This window comes from Meleagris gallopavo, chromosome 6, assembly GCF_905368555.1.
Source record: "Meleagris gallopavo chromosome 6, MGAL_WU_HG_1.1, whole genome shotgun sequence".
NCBI lineage: Eukaryota > Metazoa > Chordata > Aves > Galliformes > Phasianidae > Meleagris > Meleagris gallopavo.
In genome coordinates, this window is record NC_139409.1 from 4,661,763 (window position 1) to 4,683,937 (window position 22,175).

At 45.6% G+C, this 22,175-nt stretch overlaps 1 protein-coding gene across 2 annotated transcripts in view; it reads right to left on the reverse strand.

The window, feature by feature from the left end:
- Positions 1–21,791, reverse strand: part of PLCD1 (phospholipase C delta 1) — a 49,472-nt gene extending 27,681 nt beyond the window's left edge. Inside the window, exons 1-2 of one of the 2 annotated variants that reach the window (XM_010712325.4) lie at positions 21,304–21,791; positions 7,528–7,692 (exon numbers count right to left, since the gene is read on the reverse strand). In XM_010712325.4, coding sequence (XP_010710627.1) covers positions 7,528–7,692; positions 21,304–21,337 — 199 coding nt within the window. In that variant the 5' untranslated portion in view covers positions 21,338–21,791. Of the gene's footprint in view, positions 1–7,527; positions 7,693–12,433; positions 12,692–21,303 lie in introns of those variants that run through there. The other variant, XM_010712324.4, reaches the window with a different exon arrangement.
- Positions 21,792–22,175: the final 384 nt, after the last annotated feature.

Genomic DNA, 22,175 nt, shown 5'->3' on the forward strand with positions numbered 1-22,175 from the left:
TGGTTAAGGCAGTGCAAGTGGAAGGATCACCCTGTTGTTCCTCATCACCTGCCAACTGCTCACCACTGCTTGGCTCATAAAAGTTATTGTCCCTTCAGTCTGCTAGTGCAATCAATCCCTAAACTTTGGGTTGGCAATGATCTAGTGTTTCCAAGACTAGAAAATCTGATGTTAAATATTGGAAATTTAGAATGTATTCTTTGGAAACCTTTATCTGGCAAAGTGAATCTACTGGAAAAAAAAAAAAAAAAAAGAGAACTGTGTGGGAGGGAAAAGAGATTGAAAACCTGTAACTGGAAGGGCTGCCTTAATCTCCATGGGATATATTACTGGGGAGAGGATGATGAAGAGCATGAAGCTCTTTCATGCAGAAAAAGTACAAGGAAGCCTGAAGAACAAGATCAGTGCCTACCATAGTCACACAGGAGCCAAGAGAAGCTACCAATGCAGGAACTGTTAAAAAAAAAAAAAAAAAAAAAAAGCAGGGAGGACACTTTTTAAAGCTTTCCACAGTTTGGGCTTGTGTACTGCTTTTGTCTATCAATATAAAAGCCAAAACCAAAGGAGTCAGCCCAAGCCATCTGCAAATGTTATCTCTTTTCTGGAAAATCTTAGCCCGCATGAATGCATTATCAGCTGCTCCTGGGCCGTGAGCATACTATATTAAGCAGTCCCAAACCAAGGAGAAATTAGAAATAACTGGGGGACAGGAGAGGAGCAGTTGCAGCAAACACCCATCAAATGCATCTTTCTGTGACCTCCCCATCCTTTCCAACACTCCACAGCGGGAAGGTAACCTCCAAAAGAAGAGAATTTGGAAAGTCTGCATCTGCTTCTCCTGAGCATTTATGTCTGCTGAAAAGGTGGTTTGTGTGAAGCCCAAAACCTATGACTTAACACAAGGAACTAGTGTCCTTCCTGACCTCCCAGCATGGAGTCCAACAGGTTACATCCCGGTCAGCCTTCCTGGCTGCTGTGGGTGCCAATGTGACGAACCACAGCTGATGGCCACAGTCCCCTCCTCACACAAATATACACCAGCAGTCCCTGGAGCTGGTAAAATCACTCCTCTCTGTCTGACAGAGATGTGAGATCCAACACAGCTGAGTAGCATGAAGCCTCACCTCTGCCTCCACCTGACCCAAATGCTCTCCCAGACCGTAGAAGCCATTTTCTCCTCTACAGAGGCCTTTGCATGCAAGGCTCCTCTCCTCCCTCCCACCAAGACCTGGGCTGGCCCCACCATCTTCCATAACGTGCACTCAAATCCATTTCAGAGCAAGAATTGTAGTCCTGTGACCCATGCAGCAGGGTAGGCCATTTGTGACCCATCACCCTAAAAACAGCACCCAGAGATGCCTTGGGAATGCACAGAGTGCCTTGGGAATGCACAATGAGCCATTTGGTAGCCAAAAATATAAATGCTGAGGAGCCATACAAGCATGACAAGGCACTGTATGATTGCAGCATTAGTCTGAGAGATGAGCCCTGACCACTGGTTTCTGCTCCAGAGGCAATGTCCACCTCTTCTCCAGTCACCGCTCTGAAAGACTGTGCTGGGAGCATGGACACTTTGGTAATCCCAAACAATACAGAAAAAGGAAGAACAGAAGACAAAACTTTTCTGTAAAAGAGAGATAAGGAACTGAAGCCGCATCTCCTGCAAGCTAAGCGTGCAAAGGAAAAGGACAGCAAGTTGCTTCTCTTTCCTTGTACTTTTGCTGACAAAGAGATAAGGGTCAATATATGGACACGTGGAGGCACTGCCAAAACAGCTGGCTCTGAGTTACTCATAAGAGGGGAGGGACAATATTTGTCACTCTGGGGGCTCTTTATATCCTTCACTTTCCGTATCCTACTTCCCTTTCATTAACAAGTGATCTCTGCAATGTGGCATTCAGTCACACTGAATTACACTATCCTACTCTAATTGTCTCACTAAGTCACTGTTGTTTACTGTCAGATGAGAAATGTACTGAGCTGTTCATAGTTCTCTGCATAATTGCACACAACACTGCTTGTCTGCAGAGAGACCAGACCTCCAGCCCAAGCCCAGCCAGGTCTGGTCAGCACCTTGCAAGAACATACAAACGTCCTGACCCCAGGACTGCACTGCCAGGCTGGGTGGCTTCAGTGAGCACACGGGGTAAACTGGCACTATGTGCTGCTTCTCCCTCCGGTTTTGCCCCAGAAAAAGCACTGTAGTTGCTTTTAGCTTCACCACTGGTGACTGATGCTAGTGGTAGAATCAGGACCTTTGTAATTAGCTCCCTGGATTGGGAATACCAAAGGTTATCCAGTATCCTTATCACTGATGGATGCTTTCACATAAGGTTTCAGCACAGGCCCTGCTGTTCTGTGCCTTCTTAGGCCTGACCACATTGCCCACTCTTCTCCCCATGCCTGAATTACCCAAGCTCTCAACTGCTGACTCCTCATCCATTCTCCCCTCTCCCCGACTTGCTGAGCACATTGTTTAACTTGAGATCTGCTCTTATTGCTGGTTTGTGTCACCAACTGACAACATGCAGTGCACAGCTGATGTTACAAGTTGTTTGGAAATACCTTTTAATAAAAGGTCTTAACACAGCCTTTCTGTATAACCAACACAGCTTGGGGTGCCGATGTAAATAGAGTCATCTGTATTTACATTCCTTTCAGACATCACAAGCAGGTCCCTGCAAACTACTTTTGCAACCAGTTCCTACTTCTCATGCCATTACAGTGCCACTAAATTTGGATGGGAGGCTTTCAACGCTTCCGCCTTTGCATTTAACATATGCTGTGGAGAATAAGGTCAGTAGTTGCTAAAAGACTGCCTATGTTGAAAACTGCCCCAGAAACTCATGTGGTGACCTGATTTTAAATTAAATTAAATTAGAAAAAAAAAAAAAAAAAAAAAAAAAAAACAAACAAGAGGCAGTTCTGCAATCGAAGTGACTTGTTTTATGGGTTGAATGATTTTGATAAAAACTAATGAGACCCACAGACAGACAGTTTTGTTTCCACAGCTGATGGCTGCCTTGCATAACAGATTCACATCAGCAAATATTTTTCCAGGGACAAATATGTGTCTGAGCACGAAGCAATGATCAGACCTAGAGAATGCACCCAACCAACTCAGTAGGAAGTTACTGGTGCAGCCAGATGCCTGCTGCGTGTATGCAGGTTGCTGAGAGTTTCTATTGGCTTTTGGCACTTATCAGATCCACGGGAACAATTTAAACTTTTCACCTCTTGACATGAGTGAGCTCAGAAATATCACATCCTTTCTGTTCTCCTAAAGGCAAGGTGAGGGCATTAATTCAATGGAGGCAATCGTTCATCCATCCACAAGAACAGCATGGGATGCTTGTCAAGTGGCATGTTAAGGGTGTTACTAAATGTCACAGGAACTCAAAAATGAAGGGAAAGGTTTTCTGACAAACACTGGTAGGAGGCTATAAATATATTTTTAAAATTGTACTGTGTTTAAAAACTGGAACTAGGAGGAACTGGAACAAATTCAGTGCATTTTTAATACTGTGAATAGCTAATTGTCAGATCAAAATATCAATTTTATGCCTTTATGCAATATTACAATCTTCATTTAAACAGCTGTGCAACTGAATTTAGCTCACCTCTGTAAACTGAATCATAGAATCACAGAATGGCTTGGGTTGGAAGGGACCTGAAGGATCATCAGATTCCAACCCCCTGCCACAGGCAGGGCTGCCAGCCACTAGATGCACCACTAGATCAGACTGCCCAGGGCCCCATCCAACCTGGCCTTAAACACCTCCAGGGAATTTACTCCCAATCTGATTTTTTTTTTTTTTTAACCAAAACAGAGGGGGGGGGGGGGGAGGGGGAAAAAAAAAAAAAACAACACAAAACAACAACACCACTAAATAGCATTTTGGCTAGAAATTGGAATACCTGAGCCAAAACTCATAAAGTTGTTTCTTGATTGCACAGCTCGTGACTCACAAAGCACCCCCAGTGAGTCATCCCCTGTGCAGTGTGCAATGGTCGCTCATGGCTGTCATGGGAAACATCACCTCTCTAAGCCTCCAACAAACAGAAAGAGGTTGCAGGAAGTAGCAAAGCCCCTTCCCCTTCTGGGCCCTGTTATAATATCTCTGAATTGTACCCACTCATTCAGACTTTTCCCTGTGCCTTTCAATACTCTGGTTTTTCCACCAAGTGCTCATCAGGATGTTTCACTGGAAAGTTTTCAACCATCCCTACAAATCCTCAAGTTCAGAGAGTTTTTAAAGGGATTGAGTCTGGCTTAAGGGAGCTCACAGTAGGGATTTCAGCTGGTTTAAGAAAAGAGTTTCAAAAATCGATCTCACTGAAAGCAGCACATGGCATTTGGTTCTTTCTCACGTGGAGGTGAGACCTGATATCTGACCAAGCTAAACAAGACGGTGTCACTGATGGGTTGCTGCTCTTAGAATGCAAACCCCTCTACCCCCTCTGCCTTCCTTCCCTCCCACTGCCATGATGCTCAGGAGGGATCTGGCACTGATTGCACCAGCCATCTACAAGCCACCAGGCACAAACCTTTTCTATTGCCCCCAGACTGCTAATTTTGCCAATTGAACTCTGTTGTTAGTGGCTCTCTTGAGCCTGGATAGAACATACTGAAAATTAACGAATTATGGATAATGAGGAATAAATGGATTAAGTTCTATCTATGTAGCAACCACGCTGGAATGGGCAGCCTATTCCCGGAAAGTCCTGTGGATAACAGAGATATCAACACAGCATCCAATCTGAATTTCCAGTTGTTTAAAATAAAAGACAACAGAGGAAGGTAATGGTTGTACACCATGTATCTCATCCAGGCAGTGCCTTTGACAGCCCTGATATGTTGCTGTTTTTCTTAAATTCATTCAGCGGAGATTTTTCTAACTCTAGAGATCCCTGGTTTTATCTCCTACAGGCACCACCACACAATGGTTTACAAACAGTCCTTCTGCTTGATTACAGGAACAGGAATAACAGGAAACTGCCCAAACACAAAAGTATAACCCTTACCCTATCCAGACTTCGCTCTTCTGAGGTGTCTCCATCTTCCTGCTGTGAGCTCTGCCGCAGATAAGATTAGACCTGGTGCTCAAATCTCCCATTTTCCACTTTGCTCATTCTTTTTCCTTCCTAAAAAGGCAGCTTATCATCAGTTTTACAAAAGCTTTGCACTGGAGTGCAAGGTTGCTGTCTGTTAACAAGGAAGGGAGACCTTCTGGAGACTCGCCTCGCAGTCCCTGCCTTTTGAGTATCAAATCAACAATCCTGCATTCTTCTTCTGTCTTCTGACCACCTGCAAACCTCAAGCCAAAAGTGAAGGCAGCTGTAGCAATAGAACCTGCCAGAGGTCACAGCTTGAAGCTGGGATAATCTCCTCTATAACTAAACACAAATCAGGTGAAATCAAAAGCCCAAGAAACAAGTTCAAACACAGCAGTCACCTTGATAATTTGGGGATGAAAGGTGTGACAGGACAAACAGAGAAAGAAATGGGAAAACAGATGGTCTTGAGGTTGTGGCTGGAGGCTGAGCATCAGTCCAGTGCTCATCTCTCCTGATCACTGCCAGGTTCAGGCATATCCATAGTGCTTTTGAAAGCACTCCTAGGTGGCCCTCCAATGTTCCCATAAGCTTGCATCACAACTGCCAGCAGAAGTACATGCCCCTCCAGGAGCATGTGGGACTGCCCCAAGTGTGGCAATGCTAGCTGTGCCCAGTTAGCAAAGTATATCTTGAGTGGTGTAAATCCACACCCACACTGACACACTCCCAACCTGTGCCCAACACCCAGCTAAGAGGAACACAATGTATAACAAAGTCAAGTCATGGTTGGGCCAGTTCTCTTTTTCAGTGCTCCAGCAATGGAGAGAATAGGATCAACCAGAGCCACTCCAAGCAAGCTTCAATGCCCCTGGAGCCACAACACAAGGATCCCACCCATTCACTTCAGGGAATCAGATGGGACTGGGACTGCTGCTGAAGATGCTCTCAGACTCTATAATTTGGAAATTGCTGGCTCAGAGCACAGAAATTAAAGTTCCAAAGTCATTCTTCTCCATTCACGCCCTTGTTTATTTTGTAGCAAGACATAATCCGAGAAAGGACTTTGCTTTTATATGGGACAGAGCTCAATGGCACAGGCGTTCCTTACAAGCAAATGTTCCCTAGGGCCTTTGCATTAATTGTTGTCATTATGGGTTACTGTATTGGTACTTAAGCAGTTCAGCTGAGCTCAGGACACACAGTAAGGAACAGTTTCTAATCCAAAGCCTTTTATTGCTAGATAGATGAGCAAAAAGGAAATGTGTGGGGAAGATTGCACCAAGAGATTAAATGAACTGCCCAGGGTCACCTAAGAAGAGTTCGCTAATAAACCAAACATATTTTGCTTTACTGTCTTACTCCTCATTATCATCTGTGGGGTGTGAGTGCAATCTGGAAGACTCTTTCTTCATGTAGTTATTTGTGACTAAAAAAAACAACTGTGTAAATAGTGCAGACAGTATTTCACATTTTGAGATGCTATAGAATATGTTACATGTTATTCATTTACCTCTTGGCTTTACCAGACCGTGATTACCAGGAACAGAGCAATATGTCAGAAAAATACCAAATGAGGTGGAAAACAAAACAAATAGATAGATATTTTGACATCATGGCAGGAGCTCCTGGTCCCACTTATGGCTCCAAGCTGGGTGATGTTGGTGTAGATAGGCTTTCCTGTGCCCATGCATTACTGACTGTCATATCCAGGCTTTCTGCAGTGGGGCAGATTTTGATTTCCCAAGATAGGGTTGGGAAAAGCTTTTCTTTCCCAAAGATATCTCTTGACAGTCCTTGAATCTCTACATCTCTGTGGTTTCCTCATGAGACATAATTACTGACTTGTACTGCACGATGCTTTCCCAAAGGCTGTGCAAAGGTAAGAGGTGTCCAGACTGACTGCCAAAGTGCACCATACCATGCCATGGATGCTCAAGCTATGTCTCACACTGAGCACCAGGGCATGAGAGAATCAAGTACAACCACAGAGACACCAGAGTAACCTGAACTTGTACTTTGGGGAAGAAATAAGCCAGGCAGGGCTGCCAAGCCCAGCATAGCCCACTGTCCCATTGTGATAATCCTACACAGCAGTGGGACAGCTGGGTGCCAGCTGCAGTTGGTGTGCCCTTTCCTGCACTTCCATTGTCACACCATGCCATGTCGCACAGCCCCTGTGGTTCCTGTTGTTCTACCCCATGACAATTTTGAGCAGTAGCTCATGAGCTTGGGAAATGTGACCATTCCTGACATTCCTGATTCTTCCTAGCTGTGTTCAGAGCAAACAGCGTAATTCAGTGTATGATACAGTGTGAATGATCTGGTCTCATGGTTCCATATCATTGTGCTCACTGTGCAATGGTCCTGGCTCTGGTTTACCCCAAGAATCCCTGGTTCTGGTTCATAATGGTCCTGGTTGGTCCCAGGCAGTCAGTGCCCTATACCTGTGATGGTACAAACTTTACTTACAGATCTGTGAGTCTGGAGACCTCAGCATCTTCTTTGATTCCTGCCATATGGTTTTGCAGTCCTCCTGGAGCTTATAAAACCGCTCCTTCCTCCAAGAGCTTGACTTCACTTTTAGCAGCTGGCTGCCTTTCAAGAGGAACTTCAGGTCCTTGTCATCTTTCAAGCCTAGAGAGAAACAGTAGTGGTAATGTCACAAGAGTCAGCAAAAGAAATAGTCATAGAGACAGAATTATTTGAGTGGGAAGGGACCTTTAAAGGTCAGCTAGTCCAACTCCTGTGCAATGAACAGGGACGCCTACAGCTTGATCAGGGTGTTCAGAGCCTGGTCCACCCTCTGTACATACAGTAATAATGTAAATAGGTTCTTCACTGCCACAGAACAATATTGAGAGACAAAAACAAACCACCTGCAGTGCAGCCAGTGCTGGGGAGAACAGCAGGGTAGAGAGACCCAGAAATCTGCTGTGTCACATTCTGTGTTCATAAAAGCGACTGTAGGCTTGTGGACTTCTTAGATTGAGTCCGAAGACTTAAGTATAATTAGAATCATAGAATCACAGAATGGCCTGGATTGAAAAGGACCACAATGATCATCTCGTTTCAACCCCCTGCTATGTGCAGGGTCGCCAACCAGCAGACCAGACTGCCCAGAGCCACATCCAGCCTGGCCTTGAATGACTGGAGGGATGGGGCATCCACAACCTCCTTGGGCAACCTGTTCTCAGGTGGATTACAAGCATAAAATATCTTCTTCCCAGCAGACATAATTAGCATGCAAAAGCAATAAAAAAAACAATACAGCAGTAAAAGCAGAGGAAGGAAAGTTGTGTAACTTGTAACTGGAGTATTGTTGTGCCCTTTGAAGAGATTTCAGCTTTATTCTGAACAAATTTCCTTCACAGAAACAGGATACACACAATGCCTCCCTTCCCTCTCTGAAAGGCAGTCCCCTTCTGGTCCCAGGAACTTCGGAGATTAACTTTGGGCTAAGGCTAGATCTTAGACTAGATTCAGGAAGGCACTTCAATATCCAAGAGGAGAAGCAGTCATCTAGTAGGACTCTGAAAACACACATTTTCCATTCTGCCTGGTTTTGAAGGTCTCAGCAATAGCTGACTTCCACATACCGACATATCTTGCAGATTCTGTGCCTCAAACTAACTATTAATTACAGATCAAGAGTGGGTGAAGTGGCAGAGGTGGGCAAGAGAATGAAGCATGAGGAACACACCCTGGACTTATTACACCTCTGTCATTGCATCAAAGGCTTTTACTCTGTAGTACTGAGCAAGCACATCCCAACTCAGCGTGACTTTTGCTAACCTTATCATGACAATGCAGGTGAGTCTCTCATTAATAACTATTTGGCCACTTGCAGCCACCCAACACTCCCATCACAGGAAATTTTCCAATGCTTACAAGGTAGAAATCCAAGTAAATTGATTTATGCAATAACATTTACATTGCAGTATGGCATTTTTCCGTATCACTGTCTTTGGTCCTCTCTGGAAGACATTACTGCCCTGAATAGCTGCTATTTGAACAAGGCAAAGAAATAAACTACCAACCATTACTTAAAATACCAAGCTTAGAAGGAGACCCAAGTTGCCAAACCCCTAGTTCCTGATAATTCATACACGAAATCTAAGTGCCTGGGCTGCAGAGCACCAAAGTGGATCATAATGGTTGCAGCAAAAAGCAGCGCTGTGTGTTTTTAGTTAGAATAGCTTGGCCTAAAGAGCGTATTTCAGGCTGGGAGAGAGCCTGACAACTCTGACAGTGATAAATATAAAGGTGTCCTGTGTTCACTCAGCACAGCTTTGAGCAGCTCAGGCCGCTTCAGTTGGGTTTGCCAACACCAAGGAGCAGGTCTGGGGCTAAGCCCAGCCGAGCCATCCAGAATTGAAAGCACTATTGTGGAAGTTGGAGATCCTTGAAAGGTTGCTGTGGCCTCTTTGCCTCCTCTACATTCAATTAGCTGTTTCAGTAATTAAGAGCCTGCTTAATTAATCCCCCCTTGGGTTTCCTGAGGTTTAGACATACCCACAGGACTACAAGAGGCCAGACTGCCAAGAACAAGGACTGATACCACAAAGGCCTCACAAAGCCTTGCTATCCTGAGCAGCAATGTTGAGGCTTCTTCTCTGAGATGGACGTCTTTCGAGAACACAGAAGATATCAGACTCAAACAGACTGCCCAGAGATGTTGGATGCCCTATCCCTGGGGACATTTAAGGTCAGGCTGGACCAGGCTTTGAGCATCTGATGGAGCTGCAGATGTTCCTGTTCCTTGCAGGAGAGTTGAACTAGATGTCCTTTAAAGGTCCCACCTCAAATGATTCTATGATAGGCTTTGCTAACATTGCCATGGTAGCCCTCACGGTTCCTGGAGAGGGAACAAAGTTCCTCCTATGTATTCACCTACAAAATTTCTGTTTTGGCTCCCAGACTCTCTCTGTCCTCCCTCAGATCCCAACCATGCAAGGCATCCTTGTGGGACCATGAGGAGGACATGCCATCGTAGGGTAAGCATGAACAGGAAAGCAGGAAAACCACCAATTCCTTTGGCTGCTTAAGTGCATAATCATGTTACAAGAAATCCATTTTAACTGTGACACATTTTGTTACACAGAAAGTGCATGCAGTATGTATAACATGTCATGCTACCTGGGCAAAAAACTGCATCAGTCTCATACAGGGAAATCTACATGGCCACTAGCTGAAGACGAGGGCAGGTTTGTCTCCTTCAGGCTAGATCCACACAGGTAAGGCACAAGATGGAGTGCAAGTGAGAAGAAAGTGAGAGAAGCCAGAGAGGGGATGGAGAAAAGGTGGCTCTGTGACAGAATCCCAGAGTCGTAGGGGCTGGAAGGTACCTCTAGAAATTTCCCAGTCCAACTCCCTGCTAAAGCAGTTCCCTACAGTACCTCACATGGGAAAGTGTCCAGGTGGGTCTTGAATATCTCCAGAGAAGGAGACTATCACCTTTCTGGGCAGGTTGTTCCTCAAAGTAAAGAAGTACTTGGGGTTGGCCAGAGAAGGACAAGAGGGTAAGATGAGTGCCAAAGAGCACAACAATCCCTTTAATGTAGGGAGCTGGAAGTCTCCCAGAGCCCTTCAGATACAAAGCAGACACCCTGGGTTGACCTCTGCCAACAGTGACCCAAAGGTGGGATTGAACCACCCAGTGGTGTGCCCAGAGGAAGGAGGGCCAACCCATTGGCCAAGCAACCAAAGTCAACTGGGTGAGCACATATTGCTTCAGGATTGCTCTGTATTTGTCAAACAGTATCTCAGACAGCTAAACTGTCCTGGAAAGTGGGCCAGGAGAGGGCCTTGTCTCCTATGCCTGGTCTAAGCATTGTCACAGATTCTTTAAATGGCCTTGGGCAAGACACTGAGCTTCTTCATTTCTATCTACAAGGCCGATAACAATGTTTTATTAGGTCAGAGAAGGAGTACAGCGTCCTCTGATCTGCTGATATAGGACCACAAATGCATCCTGATGTGTCAGTGGGACATTACTCTCTGTTGTTCATTTGAATTGCTTTCCAGAAAAGATTAAAAAAAAACATATTTTCCCAGGAGAGCTTTCCTTCATTTCAGTTTTTATGTCCGAACAATCCCTGGGGATTTCTGCCAAATATCCCCAGGGAGCTGATGAATTTTGTTGTGCAGAGCTCTGTCTCACAGCAATGGAAACTTCTGTATGAAAGGAACCAGAGTTGTCATATATACATGTCATTTAAAGCTTCCAAAAACACTGTGCAGCGGGACAGGGATATTGGTTTGCAATTATATAACAATGTAGGGCAGGAGAAAAACAATTGCCACCCTGAAATCAATGTCCAAATCACGCCTGAAATATGTGGCTGTATCTTGCTCAGAACCTGCAAAATACCAAATACACACTTGTCACGGAAAATTGCAGTATGTGTTTCAAGGGTCAGGCCCCAGTCCTCAAACAATATCAATCACATATTTTCTAAACAGAATATACTCAGTGTACGGTACAGTTTAGAGGGAAAATTGCATCTGACAAAGGTAGGAGAGCCTTAAGCACGCTCAGCACTGCAGCATGCATGAAGGTAATGTCCTGCACTATGAAGCTGTAACACCAAGAGACCAAAAACATTAACCTTACTATTATGCATCTCAGGTATACAGCAAGTGGAGAACAGAACAACACAGCAGCTGCCACAGCAGCAGCCTGACTCCAGCTTCACTAAGGAGATGGTTAGGATGATGTTTACAGGTGACAGCAACAATCTGTAGTGCTGTATTGCTCACTCTCAAACCTGCTGATCCGATAACATTAATTACAACTGCTATAAAGCAAGTTTCCTCCTCTTGCTTCTCTCTCCCACCTGCTTGATTAGATTCAAACAATCCCAGTGGGAAAATGTTTGTTTTCCATTTCCACCTGCTCTCCGCAGCCACGTAAAACAAGAACTTGTATCAACATGGGCTGTCCCTCCAGAAAGCAGGAACCAGCCATGAGTTCATAGCCACAGGAGTTATGAAACTCCCTGGGTTTCCTGTCTCTTTTCATCTGGTGAATGCAAACCTCTGAGTGGCACCACACCACCCAGAAGCCCTAAAACCAGGCAGGAAAGGGGCCACTGCCATCCTCACGCCAGCGATAGCTCAAAGCCCAGCAAGAAAGGTCCAAACCCACCCTTTGCCAGAGAGGTCCCGCTTTCTTTGATGCCTCATACGAAGCGGTTTGTACATCTGGAGGGCGGTTACAGGCAAAAGAAAGGGAAAAAAAAAACCTCAAGAGTATAAAAATAACCTTGGAATTGCCTTTAGGGTGGAGCGCTGCCTCTGCGCAGGGAAAAGAGGCAGAAACGAAGAGGCTGCCAGCATGTGGAAGTGCTGAGGGTCTGGCCAACGTGTCCCTTACCCAGCCTGATGCCATTCAACGCGGCCACTCTACGGCTCTGCTCCCGCAGGATGTTCTCCTGGGACACGCTGCGCTTGGGCTGCCTTCGGATGCACTGCATGGTCCAGCGTAGGGCTCGGAAAGAGGCACCGAGCGCTGGGAAGGACGAGGGGCCCCGTTGGCCCCGAAGGGATCCCTGCTCATCCAGGAGCCCCAGGCGTGCGCGGCGTCAAACAGGACTCCAAGAAGGGAGAGGAGGCAGCGGGAGGCAGAGAAGGGCAGAGTCCGGCTGGGAGGTGGGACTGTGGGAAGTCTCCTCCCGCTTGCTCATCGGCCGCGTGTGTTGGATGCAAAATTACACCCATGCGTCTGCCGGCAGCTGCTTGAGTAGAAGGAGCAAGTTTTCCTGCATTCATTCACCATTGGGATTTTGTGCATCGTTTGTAGGGGTCCCAGATATTGCTTGGGGCTCCAAATCAGTGCAAATGTCCTTTCGGCTCAGCCTGCCCACCAGTGTCTGGCTCCACCCTTTCTCTCTGTGCAGAGCTCTCTGCGAGTTCCCATTGACATATAGGGAAGAGGAAGCTGGAAACACCTTTTAGCCAAGGCAGACGTAGCCCGAAAGCTGCTTGGAAACTGTTGTAATGCTCTTCTTTTTCCACTCAGAGAAGAGCATTTTCCTAAGGCTTTCGAGAATTTCCTCTCTGCCACCGTTTACCTGCGTGACTTGAGTGAGTCACTTACCCTGCTTTTCAGCATAGCTGTGGGTTTATTCTTGTAATTCCTATTTACAGGTCCAGTGATGAGCCCCCAGCAGTGCTTTAACAACTCACTGATTACGCAGATTCAGAGAATAACTCAGGCTGGAATGGACCTCTTTGAGGTCTCCAGTTCAACCACCTTGGTGGAGTCACCATCAAATACTGATCAGGCTGCTCACACCTTGTCCAGGTGAGTTTTGGGTTTCTTTTAGGATGGAAGCTCCACAGCCAAATTAAATCCCTGTACAAGAGCTTAGATGTTCTCATAGCAAATAATTTTTTCCTTATGACCAGTATAATTTCCTTTACTGGCCCTCATGTCCATTGTCCATTGCCCCAGCAATGGCCGGGGCTAAAATCCACCTCCTCCCTAACCATGATTCCTTCTGCAGTGAAATGCAGAGCTGTACTTACTAAGCTCTCCCATCCTGAATGAGTTTACAGACCTTGTCAGGTTTTTTGTTATTGCCTTTGCAGTGCTGCTGCCCTGATGATAATGCAGAGAAACAGAGCCAAGTTGCAGTGAATGTTCCTTATTGTAAAACCAGCATCTGCCCAAGAAACTTAACAGCAAACCACATCACTGTCTCTGCTGGAGATCCAAGTTCCTCAACACAGTTTGTAATAGATTTTAGAACCAGATTCTCATTTCAGGTGTCTGGCACCCCAGTCACCCTCCTTTCCATGCATTTTGAAGCAAGCCCTATGAATATTCAGACCAGCATGGATGACTTGACCAACACAAGGGCATCAACAGACTCAGCTGCTGAGTTCTGTAAAACTCATTGGGAACAAGGCAGAGGCACCGCATGGCCTTGAGGAACAGTACCAGTAACAGCCTATTTACACATTGCAACTACCAGCTGGAGAAGGCAAAGGAGAATAAATGTGTTTTCTGGATGGGACAATGCTGAACACGTTAGCTAGGCTGGCAGGTGTCTGAGGAAACACCATCAGCCTCTTGTGAGCATTCTCCACACACACGGGCTGGATGTTGGAGCTGCAATCAGCAGCGCTCCCCTGGGAGCTGGGGGTTTTGCCCTTGGCGGGGAGGTGAGCACCATGATGTAATGGCTAGAAGATATTTATTAGCTAGCAGTCCCTGAGCACTTCCCATATTTCACATTGTACTGGGGAAGACTGATCTAATTATGGAGTCATCTCCCCTACTTGCCTTGGCAAAACTGTTTGCTTCTGAGCAACTGCTCTCCAGTCCGGCACCAGCCAGTGTCCCATAGCGGCCGATCTGGGAGCCCACTGAGCCCCTCCACTTCATCTTCTCATTAATTCTTAATAAATAATGCCAGCAACAGCATCACGCAGAGCCTCCCAGCCTGTGAACATTTCATTACATTTATCCCAGCAGTGTGCACATGTGCAAGCAGAGGATCAGCACTCACTGAGTTTAGCTCCTTCCCCAGAACAGCATGTCTAAGTTCTGCTGGTGCAAGGACTTTAAAATATGACAACACTGGGCCAGAAGTGCCATGCTTTGGGAAACAACAGATCTGCATGTATTGTGGTCCTGAGATCATCTAAAGACATTGCCATATCTCACAGGCAAGCTGTGAGGGACGAGTGGCACTGTAGAATAGGATACAGAGCATTGCTTATGGATGTTACACGGAGCTGTGTCACATTCTAGCACTGAAGGAAACGATCCTGCAAATGGTTTCAGGATAAATTCTCCGACCCTTATTCATTGCAGGTAACACCTGACTGGGTATGAAGCTTGTGAACACTCAGCCTGCAATTTTACCCATATGACCAATCCCACTGAAATCAATGGCACTTGTCACATGAGTGAAGTTATTCATGTCCCTGTACCCAGGATTGAGGTTTTGCTAATCATCCTATCGATTCCAGCTGGATTGCTCACAGAGCAAATGGAAATCGACGTGAATGAGGATGTCAGAACAGGGTCCCAAAGACAGCAAAGTGTTTCGGTACACAGAAAAAAGACACTTGTGATAGAAAGGCTGGACAGTCTGGTAGGAAACAGGCTATATGTAAGAACTATTAATTCTGAGGCTGCTCTTCAGGCAGTTTTCCAAAATGAATTAATCTTCATCACATCCCTATACAAAGTTGCTAAGGAAGCTCCATTACCACTTCACCAAGGAAAAAGCAGGTGGTTTGGGGGATGAAGCTCATCACCAATCACTGCTATCCTTGGGCAACATCAGAAGTGGCACAGCCCTAATACTGATGTCTCTTTATACCACACTGACACAAATGACATGACAGAAGTCAGTTGCTGATGTGCCCAGACTTGTGATAATTTGGGACAGGAATGAACATACGCATGCCGGTGATGACCTCGCACTTCCCCATTACATCACGCACATGATGTAAGTTACGCTGCTATGACTAGTAATGCCTATGGCAACTACATAACACATTCACATCTCATTTTATGAGCAGATTTTCCCACTAATGAGGTCAAAGGTTGTGTCTTGCTCTGTATATGTTACCAAGAAGAAATGAGGTCTATTTCACATGATGCTAACTGTCATTTCAGCTTTCCTCCCAGGCTTACCCGCAGAGTGAATGCAATTCATCAGAATTACATTTCAGAGAATAATAGTGCAATCAAAGTACCACTGCTTACTAATGAACTGCATGGCCTGTCCCTGCATATTCCTAGCCCTCACTAAGAGGGAGACCATCCCAAGTGGACTCAGAATCAAAGAGAGTTTGGAAAAGTCATGTTTTAGTTGGTCTGCAGTTACACATCAACCTGCCATCATTTGTTAGCGTGATGGAGCCCTCAGAAGCTGAAGTTCCTGATGGATAAAGGCTGAGGATTGCTCCAGCCAATGGCTCCTCTACACCAACTGTCCCCTTTTCACTCCCTCTGGAGAAGTGGGGGCCAGGGAGTGATTACTGGGACCAGAAGCATCGGTGCATTGCTGGCCAAACTGCTGCTCGGTGACAGTGGGTACATCTTCGGTGCATGTGGTATGTACCAAGTTCCACCTTGTGGTCACACGGAGAATGGGCTTCTTCAGAAAGCTGGCAGCAGCATCAGTGAACTGCTTTCTCTTCCTTACACTGGCTTTTCTTTCCCACTTTGCTTCTCTTCCAAGGATCCTTGAGAGGTCCCGCTATGCAGAAGCCAGGTGATCCTAAAGCTTCATATAGGAATTGTTCCCAAGCATCATACTGCATCTGTCCTTCATATTGCTGCCTAAAATCTTCTTCCACTGGCATCAAGAATCCATATGACATGCAGGTTTCTGGTGCACTGGGATCATTGCTGACACCCTGCCCAATATTTCTCAGGCTCATTTCTCCCTGTATCCTTTGAGAGGACAAAAACTTCTCCTTTTCCAGCTCTCCTCCACTCAGTCCTCACAGCCAAGCCACCTTTTCTTCATGGCTTCCTGCCAGTCTGGTCATTCAAAGACAGCCTGGATCCATATGCGGTACTGTCTGCGACCCATCAAAAGCTGCTGCTTTCTTCTTCTATTCTCAATGTAATCCAAATAAAACTCCTTACTAAAGTTCTTTGCATCCAGGAACTCAAAACTAGACTAAAAAATTCATAGAATCATTAAGGTTGGAAAAGTCTTCTAAGATCATCTAGACCAACTGTCAACCCATCCACCATGTCCACTGACTATGTCCCTCAGTGCCACATCTCCATGGCTCTTGGACACCTCCAGGGATGGTGACCCCACCACCTCCCCAGGCAGCCTGTTCTGTGCCTCACCACTCTTTCTGAGAAGTTTTTCCTCAATATCATAAAATCATAGAATGGCATTGGAAGGGATCTCAAAGATCATCTAGTTCCAACCCCTCTCCCATGGGGCAAAGTTGCCAGCCACTATATCAGACCGCCCATCAAGCCTGGCCTTGAACACCTCCAGGGATGGGGCATCCACAGCTTCTCTGAGCAACCTGTTCCAGCACCTCACCATCCTCCAAGTGAAGAATTTCTTCCCAACATCTAACCTAAACCTCCCCTCTTTCAGTTTAACTCCATTCCCTCTTGTCCTATCACTATCTAACTGAGTAATAATTCGGTCTCCCTCCTGCTTGCAAGCTCCTTTCAAATACTGGAAGGTCGCAATGATGTCTTCTCTGCCTTCCCTTCTCCAAGCTAAACAATCCCAATTCCCTCAACCTTTCATCATAGGAGAGGTGCTCCAGCCCTCTGATCATCAACCTGAACCTCTCCTGGTGAAGTTTAAAGTCATTACCTCTTGTCCAGTTCTGAGAGGTTTGGTCCTATGATCAGAGTTTGGTTTGGTCCTTCCACAATGACACACAAGCAGATTTGGCTGTAGAGAGGCATTAAAACCATCACTGGTTTGAAGTAAATTACAGCTTTTCCAGTAGCTGGTGTGAAGACAGTGGGAGGAAAGTAATTTAAGAGAAGAATGACAACATGATCGATAGGACCAGCAGCAACAGCTTACTTGCATAATTCCTAAGTTGTGTTTCTCAGTGCATGCTGATAAAGATGTTCTCCTCATAAAAACCAAAGTCAATTGTAGGTGTGTCCCAGCTTCATTTTTTAATGCTTAACAGCTTTTCTCAACAGTTTCTTCAGAAGCTGAAATATCCTCCACAGTCGAAATGCAGGTCACTCAGATCATCCCACAGCAGGCCAAAATTTGTGCAATAATTGCATTGCAGCACTGAGTTATGCAAAACTAAGGGGAAAAAGAAAAAGCTTTTTTTTTCCCTACATGGTTTGTCTGGAATTTCAGGATTCTGTAACTTTAGTCAGAAATAGACAACAAAATTTTCTGTGTTTATGTCAACACAAGTCTTAAGAAGGCACCCAAGTGATGGGCAGCCCAAGGTGTGCAGATTTCTCCACACATGTTGTCCAAATTGACTCATTAAGGTCTGGAATTATCTCAGTTTAGATGAGACTGTGCTAACATTTTCTCTACCTGCATAAAGAAAAAGAGAAACCTTCATGCTTGACCCAAGGTCTGCAGCCTTCCATTCTGGTGGGCTTGACTAAGGACTGAGACCCTCAACCCATGGTAAGGACTTGGGGGCTGCGTGGCCTGGAGGTCTGTCTGACTGCATTTAAGTATCTACAGTGCACTGAGCAAGACAGGAGACTCATCTGCCTATACCCTATAAGCCTGAATTTTCCTGCAAGTACCTGCATTTAGCCAGCTAAATCTCACTCTGGATGCTCAGTTCAACAAGTACTTATCTGTAGCTTTCTCTGTAAATACCTGTTTATATATTTTGATCTCCCTGTGAGGGAAACTACACTTTGCTCCCAAATCATCAACACTTTTGGCTCTCACAGCTGCCTATCCAGTTGGCCGAGTTTCCTGACCTTGCACAAGCCCTTCCCCACACCTCTCTCTTGCTTTTCCCTTCCTTTCATCTCTACTACCTGCAGCACTGTTCCAAATAACTACATTTCCTTCTTCCTCCTCTTTTCATTTCCTCTTTAAAATCTCTACTCATCCTCTTTTGGATCTGATGTTAAGGCTGCACACACTGGCAAAAGCATCAGAACCGACTGTGGGCTATCACAGGATCATTAAGGTTGGAAAAGACCTCCATGATCCCCAAGTCCAACCCCAATCCACCCCCACCATGCCCACTGACCAAGTCCCTCAGTGCCACATCTCCACAGTTCTGCAACACCTCCAGGCACGGCGACCCACCTCCGTGGGCAACCTGTGCCAGTGCTCTTATCTTTCTGAGAAGAAAATTGTTCCTAATATCCAACCTGAACATCTCCTGGTACAACTTAAGGCCATTACCTCTCATCCTATCACTACCTGGGAGAAGAGGCCTACCGCCAAGGGAGTAGTTTTACTAAAAAAACCATTTATCAGACTGGAAAGCTTTTGTGTCAGAATAATAATAACTTCTTAAAATAAGACAATTTTTACTCATGCAGAAAAAAGAAAAGTTGCATGTTCAATGCACTGAGTAGTACCAGCATGATGAACTCTCCTGCACCATTAGCAAAGTTACAGCTAAACAAACTCCCAAATAACACACCTGGTGTAACTCACACCGAACTGGGTGTGCTGGGCACCTTTTGTTTGTAGGAAAGCAGATCAAAGCCAACAGCTGCTTCAGAGCAGATCCCAGATGATCCTGGGCTGCACCACCTCCACCCACAGAAGCTGAAGCCCTGGAGGAGCCCGCTCAGCACTCCCAGCTAAAGAAGGGCAGGTGGAGATGATTCATTTGGAAATTTACATCCAGCAGTTAGTCCAGCTGACAGAAGAAACAAGGAAATGGCCTGTTTTGTAGGATTTTACAAACCCTGCCCTGCTGACTCCCACCCTGGGTTGTGGCAGAAGGCATTCCTGTAACGGGGCTCTGGCATTCCGGGCACAATGTACACAGTGTCTTGTATGAAGACACTGTATAAGAATGAAGACAGTGTATAAGAATAAGACATAGCACAAATTAGCTATTCTATGATTCTGTGTGAGCACAAGGACTCCCAGTTCAGAAACATGCCAGGTTCATGAGGCAAAACAAAAGTTATTAATAGCCTATGGAGCCCAGCAGAGACTCACTGCATAACAAATGTAGATGAGCCTTTAGAAAAGAAGCAACAAGTAGCCCATACTGAATTAAACCCATGCAAAATATGCATGGGTTTAAAAAAACCCATGCAATCCACAAAATCACAGTGGCTCCATGCTGGGAGTATGAACAAGAGGAGCATGCTCAGTTTCCACTCCAGGACTCAGATCTCCATCCAAACACAGCACAAAGAGCACTCCACAAACTTTTCAGAAGCTCTCATCGACAGTAATGTCCACTTTCACTACTGGAAAAAATCTCAGCTCTGGCTGCCAGATACTGTACTGAGACAGAACCATGTGTCCATGGTTAATTCTGATACAGCAAACACAGTCATCATTGTATCTCTGTTGGACAGAAATAAATGGAGTTTGAGCAGAGGGCCATAGATAAACATATGAATAACTCACAGCATCTGAAACATTTCTAGCAAACTGAACAGCACAGATCTGATCCTGCTAACAAACCAACCTGTGAGCAACTTTTCTTGTTTAAGCAGTCTGGCATGCAGAGTGACTTTGGCACTTGTGCACATACGTGTCAAGGAATTTCAGTAAATAGATTTCTGAAAGCTTGGCTTATTCACCACATGTGTGCTTTTCTGCCCAAGACAAGAAAATAGACGAACAGACACTGAATTCTTCTTGGTCCTTAACCCCAGAAAGCAAGTCATATTCATTGAAAAATGACCCACACGCCAGAATAAGAAAGCTTTTAATAGTTCCAGATGTGTTTCTTAGCTTGCTTTCCCCAGCGGTTCTATAATGAATGAGATGCCTACAAAAAGTTCAACATTAACCTCTGTTTCACCTTCCTGTCTGATTTCTGGGATCTGGGATAATCAGAGGGAAGATTTCTTGAGCCTGGGAGAGTTTTCTCTTATTTTACCTTATGATGGCCAATCACTGATTGCTCTATTAATCTGTTTTCATTTATAGCTGCAGTCAGCAGAAAGAAAGCATCCATCTCATGAACCAAAAATAAGTAATGTAGATTTTTCCCATTTCAAGCTGTAACTATCACGGTCCTGATCTGTTGCTGCTCATCAGAATGAGTGAAGAACAGGAAAGATATAACAAATCAATATACTAAATTCAGTCCAGGGAATAAGAGATGTTTCATTACTCTGTCAGACAAGCCTCCTAGTTTTGGCACTGAGACTTCTCAAACCTCACTTGCTGTCAGTGCAGAGAGGATTTCTTCTTTTTGTTAGAAACACTATATTTCACTGAGCATTTACAAAGCCTTGGGGGCAGGCTCAGAGCCAAGGGGATTTATCCCAGCTCTGCTGCCTACCCCAGAGCCCAGGGAGTTGACCAAGAGAGCATCCATCCCACTTTCTATTTCACAAAAAAAAGGAGGAGGAGATTTGGAGCAACTTTTCTGGACTCACACACACTTACCAACCAAGACTTATCCTACCAGCACAGCTAGCCGTATTAACAGAGAAAAATCTGTTGTCTCTCCCCTGCAACACAACTAAACACCGTGTGACTTCCAAACGACAGAGCTGCAGAAGCAAAACGAGGAGGGAGGAGAGAGGATGAGAAAAGAAAGCTCTTGGAGGGCTGAAATGCAAGGACACGTCTACTGACTTACTGTTGCAACCGAGGAAACTGCCATTCGACTCCATGGCCGCCAAAGAAGGCGACGTGCAGCGGCAGAAAGGGCTCCGGGAAACAGCTGTGCCCAGATGTTAGCTTGCTGCGGGTGGAAGCCAGACCCAGCAGGCTCCCTCTGCTCCCCGCTCCAGCGATCCCCAACGTCAGTTCCCTTTCCCTTGGCTACAAAGATGTCTTCGCTATGACTCCTCATTTATTTCTCTCCCGCATCCGCGCACCCAATGCATTGACTGAAGCCAAGTGCTGAGCCCCAGCGCCGTGCTGGCCCTGGCTCCTCCCCATTAAATCTGGCCGTCATCGCTGCCCAGCCTCCTGCTCCTGCTTCTGCAGCTGTAAGCGGTGCCTCTGTTCTGCTGCTGTCTCCAACACGCTCTGCTCCTTTCCTTTATGCCTTCCAAAAGACTCCGAGCACCCAAAAAGACCCCGCAGTCTGTAAGTCCAAGGGAAGAGCCCAGAGCTGGAGGCAGTGCCTGGGGTTGAAAGGCTTTATGTGCACTGGTGGGGACTTATTTCACGACACGACAAACATAGCAGCAAAACAACAGGTCAGAAATTGCCAGCATAGAGCTGGCACAAACACTTGCAGAGCGGGAGCTTAAAGCAGAAGAAAATTTGCAGCCTTCTCATTTGATACCATGCAGCAGAAGCAGAAAAACCTCCTCGCTGCCTTCAGGCTTTTACGGAGCTGTTTTCCTCTGCCCTTTCCCCCTCTCTTCATTTAGATGTTTTAAAAGGGTGAAAGGATAATGCAGGGAAAAGCGGGAAGGAGAAAGAAATGGAATCCACAGTGGGAAAGTAAAGCTTCTACTTGAATGGTAGAGGGAGGTTTTCAATCATTGTTTTGTTGCT